At 33.1% G+C, this 12030-nt stretch overlaps 1 protein-coding gene across 1 annotated transcript; it reads left to right on the forward strand.

Moving 5' to 3' along the window:
- The first annotated feature begins 6509 nt into the window (after window positions 1-6509).
- LOC107871290 (protein LTO1 homolog) lies at window positions 6510-11627 on the forward strand. Its single transcript, XM_016718173.2, has 2 exons — window positions 6510-6719; window positions 10941-11627. The coding sequence occupies exons 1-2, from the start codon at window positions 6701-6703 to the stop codon at window positions 11411-11413; spliced, it is 492 nt and encodes a 163-aa protein (XP_016573659.1). The 5' UTR covers window positions 6510-6700; the 3' UTR covers window positions 11414-11627.
- Window positions 11628-12030: the final 403 nt, after the last annotated feature.

Consider the following 12030-nt stretch of genomic DNA (forward strand, 5'->3'; position numbering starts at 1 on the left):
GACTTATAATAAAGAGTGATAAAGTAAAATCATCGTTCTAAAGACGAAAATTTAATTTAAAACATTAAGAGTTGATTTCTCATTTTATGTCTATTTTATTTTTCATTAAATATTATTTATTTTCTTACTACGTAGATGACTCGTAATAATTAATTAAGAGCGCTTGATTATGATATTACTATGAAAATTAATATAATTTTATTATATCCAATAGTAATCATCAATAATTCATCGGAATAGTATATTAATTAAATACGGGATGCTATATTTGCATATGCAAAATATGATATTATTAAATATTATTGGATAGTGCATTATATTTATCTTTCATAATAATAAAGTTTTACTATATATTTTTCTTTATTTCTTTTTAACTTGATACATATTGACCCAACACAAATTCTAAGAAAATATTCATTAGAAATTTATTTTATTAAATTAAATTTATTAATTTCGTACTTTAAAAATTTAAAGTTAATTTTAAATATTAGTATTTCTATATGAGAAAACAGTAATTTTAAAATTTAAATTTACTAAAATAAATAAATAAAAATATTAGTTTTCTATATAAAAATCAATTAAAATAATAAAATTGATTTACTTTAAATATTTAATTGCAATTAATTAGATAATTTTTTATTTTGTCATGATTTATGTTGCATCGATAAAATTTTGAGAGTCGAATATAACTTTTATGTATTTTTAAAAAAGTATTTTAACTTGTTAATTATTGTGATTTATAATAATAATTTTTACGTAATTATCAAATAATATATTACTCCTTGTGTCCCAGTTTATGTGGCTTTGATACAATTTTGAGAGTCAACTAAATTTTTTATATATCTTTTAAATATTTTAAGTTGTTAATTATTATGATTTGCAGTGCTTTTTCTTTTATCTCAATTTATGTGGCATTGCTAAAATAATGAGAGTCAATAAAATTTCTATATGTTTTTTAAATATTTTAAGTTATTAATTATTGTGATTTGTAGTAACAAATTAGTTTTGAACATGATAGCCAATTAAATAAATAATAAAAATTTACTTTCAATATGTAGTTATAGTTAATTAATATAAATTAATGAAATATATTAAATATTAAAATCATTATGATAAATAATAAAATTATTATATATTGGGGTATGGTATATAATTAAGTGGGAGTAAAGAATTATTTTGGTAATTGCATAAGAGGTGGTTTCTATATAAATCTTTCTTCTAGTTTCTATTCTTTCCTTTTTATATAATTACATAACACGTTATCGACACGAATCTCTGCAAAACCCTTTCAAAGGTATTTAATGGTTAATATTTAATTTTCTTAAATAATGTCTAATATTTTTAGACGCCATTATAGTGCCATAGATATATCTAGCAAAACTTATATGTCCTGGACACTAGACACAAAAATACATTTAAATGCAATGGGTCTGGCAGACTCCATTAAAAATAACAACAAGGCATCAGAACAAGATAAGGCCAAGGCCATGATATTTCTTCATTGTCATCCTGACGAAGGTTTGAAAATGGAATACCTTATGATTAAAGACCTGCTTACATTGTGGAGTAATTTAAAAGAAAGATACGACCACCTGAAGACGATCATTCTTCCATAAGCTCGTAATGAATGGACCTATTTGAGGTTTCATGACTTTAAAAGTGTAACTGAATATAATTCTGTGATGTTTAGAATTAAATCGCAGCTTGATTTGTGTGGGGAAAGTATCACAGATCACGCCATGTTCGAGAAAACATACGTTACTTTTCCCTCCTCGAGTATGCTCCTGCAGCACCAGTATCGAGAAATGGAATTTAAGAAATGGATATCATGTTGAGACGATAAATAAGATGAATGCCGAATATCTTGGCATTATCAAAAATATCTCAGGACAAAAACAAATGTTGAAGAAATTACCAACTTTGTCTTCAGGCTTATACTATGCCAAAATTAGTATAGTTGAAGTACAATCGTAAACCAGAAGTTCACTGAAGTACACTCTATCGTAAACCAGAAGTTTATTGATATAATTACATTTGTGCTTTGGCATGATCGAATAGGTCATCCTGGCTCAATAATGATGAGACAAATCATTGAAATTTAAAAGGACATCCGCTAAAGAACCTGAAGATTCTTACACTGGATGAATTTTCATGTGCTGCTTGTTATCAAGGCAAACTGATAACTAGGCCATCGCCACTGAAAGTTAGCGTCAAATCCCCTCAGTTTCTAGAAGTATACATGGGGATATATGTGGACCTATTCACCCGCCAAATGGGACATTTAGATACTTTATGGTCCTAATAGACGCATCTTCAAGATGGTCGCATGTGTACCTCTTGTCATCTTGCAACCTGGCGTTTGCGAAATTATTGGCACAAATCATACGATTAAAGATACAATTTCCAGATTATCCTATTAAGACTATTCACCTCGATAATGCTGGAGAATTTACATCCCAAACTTTTAATGATTATTGTATGTCAGTTAGGAAAAAGTTGAACATCCCGTTGCTCATGTTCATACTCAAAATGGCCTTGCTGAGTCATTTATTAAGCGCTTACAATTGATAGCAAGACCACTGCTTATGAAAATAAAATTGCCTACTACTGTTTGGGGTCATTCTATCTTACATGCAACATCACTTGTTCATCTCAGGCCAACTCATTATAATAAATACTCCCCGTTACAATTGGTTCTGGGTCATGAGCCAAATATTTTCCATCTATGAATTTTTGGATGTGCTGTATATGTGCCAATTGCACCACCTCAACGTACTAAGATGGGCCCCCAGAGAAGGTTATGAATATATGTGGGGTTTGAGTCACCCTCTATAATTCACTACCTTGAATCATTGACGGGAGATTTATTTACTGCTCGATTTGCAGATTGTCGATTTGATAAAATAAATTTTCCACAATTAGGGGGAGAAAATAGTGAACTTAAATGAGAAATTGCGTGAAAAGTTTTATCATTATCTCATTTTGATCCACGTACCCCCATATGTGAAAGTGGGATCCGGAAGATCAGTCACTTAAATTAAATGCCAGATGCATTTATTGATTTGAAAAGGATAACCAAGTCCATATCCCTGCAACAAATGTGCCTGTTCGAATTGAAGTTCCAAAATAACCATCTTCTAACATAATAGCTTTTGAATCCCAAACACGTTTGAAGCGTGGCAAGCCATTGGGTTCAAATGATAAAAATCTTAGAAAAAAAAGCACGAAAAATGAAAAAGATGGTATTATAAATGATTCTCCTGAAGAGACTCAAAATCTGATTAATCCTGATATTCCTGAAGAAATCAGTGAATCCGAGACTCGAAGAACTTTCAATAAGTTCAACTAATGATGAGGTGAATTTAGATTGATCTAAAATTATGGTGGATAATGTTTTTGCATATAATGTTGCACTAAATATCATGCAAGATAATGAGGACCTTGACCCTCTATCTGTCGAAGAATGTCGACGAAGAAAAGATTAGTCAAAATGGCAAGAGGCGATTCAATTTGAATGGAACTCACTTGCTAGACAGGAGTTTTTTGGACCTGTAGTTCAAACCCCAAATGGTGTAAAATCAGTTGGCCATAAATGGGTCTTCGTATGTAAAAGAAATGAGAAAAATGAAATTGCAAGATACAAGGCAAGCCTTGTTGCACAAGGATTCTCTCAAAGACCCGGTATTGACTATGAAGAAACATATTCACATGTCATGGATGCAGTAACATTTCGATACCTCATCGGTCTAACTGTACATGAAAATCTTGAAATCCATCTAATGGATGTGGTTGAAACTTATGTTTATGTTTCACTTGATAACAATATTTACATGAAAATCCCAGAAAGATTAAAAATATCTGAAGCATATAGTTCAAAGTCTCGAGAATTATATTCAATTAGATTACAAAGATCGTTGTACGGTCTAAAACAATCAGGGCGCATATGGTATAATCGCTTAACTGAGTACTTGAAAAATGAAGAATACATAAATGATGTTATTTGTCCTTGTATTTTCATTAAAAAAATGGTGCCGTGGTTTGTTATACTCGCCGTTTATGTCGATGATATAAATCTCATCGGGACTCTAGAAGAGGTCCAAAAGGCAATCGAATATCTAAAGAAAGAATTCGAAATGAAAGATCTTGGAAAGACAAAACTTTGTCTTAGTTTGAAAATTGAACATTTAGCAGATGGAATCTTCATCCACCAAACTGCCTATACCCAAAAGGTTTTGAAACGATTTTACATGGACAAAGCATATCCATTAAGTACTCCAATGGTTGTTCGATCACTTGATGTAAGTAAAGATCCATTCCAACCTCTGGAAGAAGGTGAAGAGATTCTTGGTCTCAAAGTACCATATCTCAGTGCTATTAGTGCACTTATGTACCTCGCTAATGCTACAAGACCAGATATAGCATTTTCTGTTAATTTATTAGCGAGGTATAGTTTTTCTCTTACGCGAAGACACTGGAATGGAGTTAAGCATATATTGAGGTACCTAAAATGGACTATTGATATGAGTCTGTTTTATACTAACAAAACTAGTCCAGATCTTGTCGGTCATGCAGATGCAGGTTATTTATTTGACCCGCATAAAGCCCGATCTCAAACAGGCTATGTGTTTACATACGGAGGAACTGTAATATCATGACGATTAACAAAGCAGTCCATCGTTGCTACTTCCTCTAACCATGCTGAGATAATAGCAATCCATGAAGCAAGTAGAGAATGCATATGGCTGAGATCAGTGGTTCATTCCATCAAAGAGAGATGTGGCCTGAAGCTCGATATCAAGGTACCTACAGTCATATTTGAAGACAATGTAGTATTCATAGCCCAATTAAAAGGAGGCTGTATAAAGGGAGATAGAACAAAACACATTTCACCAAAGTTATTCTTCACGCACGATCTTCATAAGAGTGGTGATATTGATGTGCATCATATTCGTTCATGTGATAATCCAGCAGATTCATTCACCAAATCTTTACCAACTTCAACATTTGAAAATATGGGACATAAGATTGGAATGCGAAGACTGAATAAATTGAATCGAGGTCTTCATTAGGGGAGTAAGAATACACGTTGTATTCTTTTTTCTTTAACCAATATTTTTATCCCACTGGATTTTTCCTGGTAAGGTTTTTAATGAGGCAGCACTCAAATGCGTATTCAGTGAATTTTTCTTCACATAGACATCCAAGGGGGAGTGTTAGAAAGTGGATAATAGGTGGCTACCTATGTATGGAACATGGCCCACTCTTTTTGTTAGCCCAATACAAATTAACCACCTAAAAGGTGGAATAGTGTTAAAATTAGGCTATAACCTCTCTTCTTATGCATGAATGTGTCCAAGAAAAACAAGAAAACACGAATATAAATCTTTCTTCTAGTTTCTATTCTTTCCTTTTTATATAATTACATAACAACTAGTACTTTTTCAACTAGTACTTTTTCAATTGGGTTTATATATAGGGTGTGTTTGGTATGATGGAAAATATTTTCTGAAAAATATTTTCTTATTTTCCCTTGTTTGGTTGTATAGTTAAATATTGGGAAAATATTTTTCATAATAACTCATTTTTCTTTATTTGAGGGAAAATGACTTTCCTCATGGAAAGTCATTTTGCAGAAAATGACAAATGTAACTTATGGCCTCACCCCCTCTTCCCCACCCTAACTAGTACTTTTTCAATTGGGTTTATATATAGGGCGTGTTTGGTATGATGGAAAATGTTTTCTTATTTTCACTTGTTTGGTTGTGTAGTTAAATGTTGGGAAAATATTTTTCATAGTAACTTATTTTTCTTTAATTGAGGGAAAATGATTTTCCTCATGAGCATAGGGAAGTCATTTTGCAGAAAATGACAAATATGACTTATGCCCCCACCCTCACCCCTCTTTCCCACCCAAACAATACTTATATTTACATTACTCAAAAAATTCATATTACTCAAAAATATTTGTCACTGTGCTTTGCTTCAATTTTTCACTGCTTGAAATAAAAAATATCGAAGTCCAAATTTTTCCTTTTCCAATGTTTATTGAATGTACTGTTATTTCCATATGCATAGAGGAACACTTACTTATGTTATTTTTGTTAATTTTATATTCCATTTTGTCATCGATGTAGCTTGTTTTACAAGGTTGAATAAGCTTATCATTTCGTCGTATTTTTATTGATTGTAGTATCTTAAGATTGTCCTGACAAAATGTTGAAAAATATCTCCTATATTTACTAATTAGTAGTTGCTTAGATTTTAGTTACTTCTAATATTTTAGTATTCGATCTCAATATTATTTGTTATGCTTAAATTAGTCTTTACAAATTATTGAGTTGTTAAAGACAGTGATATACTAGTTTAAATTATTGAATTGCTGGAGACAGTGATATACTAGTTAACAATCAGTAATATTTTCTAAAAAATATTTTTTACTCATAAATCAAATACTAGAAAATATTTTTTTAAAAATTAATTTCTGTTAACCAATCAAATACCATACAATATTTTTTGAAAAATATTTTCTACTCACTCTGAGAAAATAAGTAGAAAACCACAAAACTTTTTCCCGGAAAATATTTTCCATCATACCTAACACATCCATAAACATATATTATTTTACTATATTTTCTCTCATCCATCTCTTTTCTCACCTTCTTTGATCATCATCTCTCTGCTTCTCCGATTGGTTCAGTTGATGCAACAGAACCATTACGGTAATAGTTCTTTCCGTATCTCATGATCTTCCTTCAATCAGTTTTCTCCATCTTTAATTCATGTTACTTATGATTGTCTTTGAGTTTTGTTATTTCTAATTTTGTTGTAGAGGATTGACATCTAGGTGTTTGAGAAAATTCATCAAAGAAACAGACTTTGCATTAGTCAGTTTCTTTCGGCTTTAATTGATGGAGTGTTTGATTTTTGTTATTCCTAATTGTTGTATCACACCTAATCTATGAGGTTCGTACTACTAAGCCAATAGGACAGATGTGGCCTCCTGTTGGTCATAGTTGTTATGATTGTCATTACAGTGGCGGAGGGAGCCTACATCTTAACTAAAGGGGTCTATTGGATATAGCCTCTCTACTTCTTCAGAGGTAGTGGTATGGACCGCATATATTTTACCCTCCCCGGACTGCATATATTTTACCCTCCCCAGACCCCACTATGTGGGAATACACTGGGTCTGTTGTTGTTGTTGTTATGGTTAGTAATCTGAAAAGTAAGACGAATAATCATATAAGATTAAACAAGATTATATTCCCCAGAAGGTGCGAGCAGTAGGATACAATGAGAAAAGGTTGACCCCATGAGATAGTTTGGTCATATCTTGCATAAACCTAGAGATGCATAAGTTCGTAGAAGATGTGAAATTATGGTGACTAAAGGTGTAAAAAGGGTGGAGGTAAAAGTAAAATCACATGAACGGAAGTTTTCTCGAAAGACCTATAGTTTCTTGGAATGAATGAAGATTTAGTGAAAAATAAGGGACAAAGGAGGAAAATATTCATATAGGTGACATCTATTAGTTAGGAGTAGGTTTAATTCTTGTAGCCGATGTTAACTTTCTTGGAACTTAGTCTAATTTTTTGTTATTGTTAAGCCTATCGTAACAAGTTATAATACACTAATAATATATGAATTCTATAAATAGTCGTGATCGGTGCTTATAAGTTAAATCGATATATGTACCTTTGCCTAGAGGGATCATTCCAATCTTCCCAACCAGTGGGAAGTATGACACTTGACATGTAAGTTTGAGCAAATACTACACTAGCATAGGCACCCCATGGCCTCCCAAGAATTGCACTCTTCACTCCTGTGATCTTGCATCCCACAAAGTTGAAACCTGTGTTTTCCTGAGGTGGCCTATGTTGTGCTGTTATAGCCCCATTGATTGCGAAAGAGAATGCAAATGACATTTCTGTCAAAACAGAAAAAAAAAAGCCACTCTCAGTCATGGTTAAGTGATAAATAACTTAATGACATACAATTGATTTTCCGTAAATATAATAAGTTTTTAGGTATGTATGACATGTTACCTCAAAGAGAGAAGCAGCATTTCCACATATGAAATCAGTGTCCCCTTCAATATAACAGTTTTTGTAGTAATGTCTACCAACATCATCAAGTAATGTGTCTTGATAAAACATAATTCTACAACCCAAGAAGGCTGCTTTATCTCCTTCTACCGTCAATGCTACTGCTTTTAACTTCATGTATATCAGATTCTGCCTAACATAAAATGAACATACCTATGTTGCTTGGACTCTTCAAAATTTTCTACATATGCATATTGGATCCTTCAAAAGTAGTGTATTCTTGGGAGGATTCGACACGGCTACGGCAATAGTTTTGGAGAGTCCAAGCAACATAGGAATCTACTATACAAATTAAACATTTTGGGGTGCTTATTTCACTTCTATATATCCTACATACCTTTGTAAATGCGAAAAAACCTTTCTCATAGGACAAAGAAAAACGAAAGTAATTACTACTAATAAAGAAAAGACCTCGTATAATTATATATGCATTCGTTTTATATTCTAAAGAATTAAAAAACTTAAAGACATAAAACAACCACATCGATCTTTTAGGACGAGATCTGTGAGATCTTTGTTTCTTCCCCGAAGCACATTGACAAGTTGTAATTACTCCTCCGGTTTGGCTATGAAGTCACCGGTCGGAATTTTCAACTTTACAGTTGCCGGTAGTCCCTTGTGAAGTCGCCGGTCGGAATTTTTCCAGGTAAGTCGCCGGTCTATTGTCCAATATTTCCCCTGATTTTGGTCAACGAATCCAAAATCTTTTGACCGAATCTGAGACGGCGGAAGCACTCGCACACGCGTCAGTCTCGGGTCGACGCAGGTTCGGCAGCAAAGCCGTCGAGTCCAAGCAATATAAGCTCTAACACATTCCTCAAGCTCAGAGTAAGATTGAGCTTGAAAGTTTTAATGCCATAATGGGCTCTAATAGTAGAAATCTAAGCTAGCTTCGTAGACAAACTATCCATAGTTCTAGTCTTTTGCACAAGACTCCATTGTTCCTCTCATTCCAAAGAGAATACAGGCATTCGGCTAGTGTGATGTTGAATACTTTAGCTTCTGAAATTTTCCCTTACCATGTTGTACACTTAATTGAAAAAGCAAGTCCCAATCAGAAGGAGAGAAGGCTTGCCTTTGGATCCATGCCAGCAGTCTGTTCGACAGTCTGATGGAGAATTGACATTAGATAAACAAGTGTTCTATTGATTCATCCTAGCGTGGCATAGGACACAAGTTTAGAAACAGACATTCCCCATTTAAACAAGTTTAGACCATATTAAGAATCAAATTTAGAAGCCTTTTCAAAATTTTATTCTTTTTCATCTAATTGATGTTCCTGTTTATGATGAAACTTTTTGGTTATGGTTTACTTTACGATTTTCTTTCCTCCACAATATTTTATTCAAGACCCTACAAATAGATTCTATGTTTTTATAGATGCATTTGAGGTTTGAAAGCTATACTACCACTATCTTTTATATAGTCAGTGCACATGTGCTCAACTAAATAGACTTCAATAAGTTGCTAGGTGAATCAGCTGCGTATTTATTGAAATTTGAAAGAAATGTTCAAATATTTCTCTGATTTGCTGTTTCTTTTTGATCATTTTTTCTTAAGGAGAGCAAACAAAGACTTCTCTTACCTTCTTGATATCCTCTGATTGTCCATCAGTTTCCATAGTAGTATTTGGGATATCGTGTTCTGCTCAATGGTGTTTGACTTGATATGAAGCCTAAGATGTAAACTTATGCCTTATGTTCGTAGCTGGAGAAAATATTGAAATGAATGTAATTTCTTATAAGTTTTGAAAGTTGTATAGAATATTATTATTATTAGTAAAATGGTGTAGAAAGACGTCATAAATGGAAAGATATTATATATATTGGAATTGGAGGACTTTATCTTTTGCATCTCTCTGTTCATTGTAGTCCTCGTTTAAAGTTTTGCTCTTACGAACAGATATATATTCTGATTCAAAATCTGTCTGTTGAGATATCCAGGAGAAAGTATACAAAAAAATTGAAGATAAACCTGTGAATGCATAGTATGCATACAAAAGAAAGAAAAGTATGTGAAAACATTAATATGTAAAAACATTCTGTAATAGCTTGATTCTCTAAAGAGATGGCTAATCTTCTATCTAATAGTTATCACAGAGTTTAGAGGTGCTCCAAAAGCTTACTAAGAACACAATGTTTTAATATCAAACTTCATTGATTTCCCTCTTCATCTTTTCCTAAGTAGTCCATTGAGGGATAGACAGGCCTGCCTCGCTGTGGGTTAGCACCACAGGCTCGCTTTTTACGTTTGCAAGTTTCTTCTGAATTGGTGTCCACAGAAGTTCCCCTTCTATTGGCTGCTTTAGAATGGACATTGAATTGTATCAACATGCAGAGCTTGTTGAGAAAAAAAAACTATCTTTAGTTGCTTTTTTGGATGGCTGACAATTTTTTTCCCTTGAATGCTGCCAAAACCTCTTATTTTGGTTAAATATTGAGGAGCTCTTGATTTACTCCTTTTTCAAACCGCTTTGTGATGCTTTTACTTGAGCCGAGGGTCTATTGGAAACAACCTCTCTACCTCCCAAGGTAGCAATAAGGTTTGCATGCCCACTACCCTCCCCAGACCCCACTTGTGGGATTATACGGGTTATGTTGTTGCTGCTAAGTCAGCGTTTGACATCTCTGTTCATTTAGTATTTATCTTTTTCTAATTTTTGGAAAGTAATGCCTTTGGTCATTGAACCAAAATTTATTGGATAATCAGGTTATTTTATAGATGGAAGTGTTTTGAACAAAGTCTTGCCAAATTTTGATTCCATTACTTTCTGTCAAGTAGTATTTAACATCTAAAATATCATGAGTCACACTTCCGTGTTTTCTTCTACTACAGATATTCTAATATTTGACGGTCTTGGTGAAGTATCCATGAGTTCTCAGACCGTTAATACAGTTGAAGACATTTTTGACTCATCATTGAATCTAGAGGACACTCATTACAAAGAAGGATACTCGGAAGGCTATACGGATGGTCTAAGTTCTGGTAAAGATGAAGGCAACCAGGTAGGGCTCAAAACGGGGTTCGAAGTAGGCGAAGAATTAGGGTTTTACAGAGGTTGTATTGAAGTCTGGAATGCTGCAATCCTAGTTGAACCAACCTGTTTCTCATCCCGAGTGCAGAAAAACATCAAACAGATGGATGAATTGCTCCGTAAATACCCCTTCCCTGATCCAGAGAACGAGTCCGCCACTGATACTATTGATTCTTTGAGATTGAAATTTAGAACTATTAGTGCAACCCTGAATATTAGACTGGAGTATGATGGGTACCCCAAAGCCTCTACAATCGATAAGTCCGGATTCTAATTGATTTAATCATCAATGGTCTGATCAGGTACTTCACTTGTAGACAATATAAATTCTAGTAGATGAGTGATGTCTATAAGCATTAATGATCTATGATTTGTGTAAGCATTGATTTCTGATAGTGCAAATAGACTGAAGAAATAACATTTCCTGAGAAGCACATTTTACTTCTTCGTAATCCTTTTTAGAAATCGAATGGATTTGGTCTTATCCATACGCAAGGAAGGTACTTTAGATAATCAAAAACTTATTGCATGTGATTTTATTATCTAAGTCAGATTTATTGGCTGCAGCACCTCCAGTGAAATAAACATATCTAGATGTATATATAGAAAACAGGATTATACATCTTAAAATTATTTATAATAAGTGATTCTCTGGTTTTAAGATTAGATTAGGAAACTATAAGTCTAGCTTCCTGGTAAAAGCAAAATTATGATTAGGAAATTATGTATTGAACTCTAGTTGATCACTGTAGATGTGTGATTATTTAAGTTAAAATTATGTTATGAAGACAATTCATTCAAGCTTCTTGAGGATTAGTTCATTCTCAGATTAGGACTATGCTCAAGAGAGTGTACTTAAGCATCATCTATTGTTATGATGATAAATTTACG

This window comes from Capsicum annuum, chromosome 5 (genome assembly GCF_002878395.1).
Source record: "Capsicum annuum cultivar UCD-10X-F1 chromosome 5, UCD10Xv1.1, whole genome shotgun sequence".
Lineage (NCBI taxonomy): Eukaryota > Viridiplantae > Streptophyta > Magnoliopsida > Solanales > Solanaceae > Capsicum > Capsicum annuum.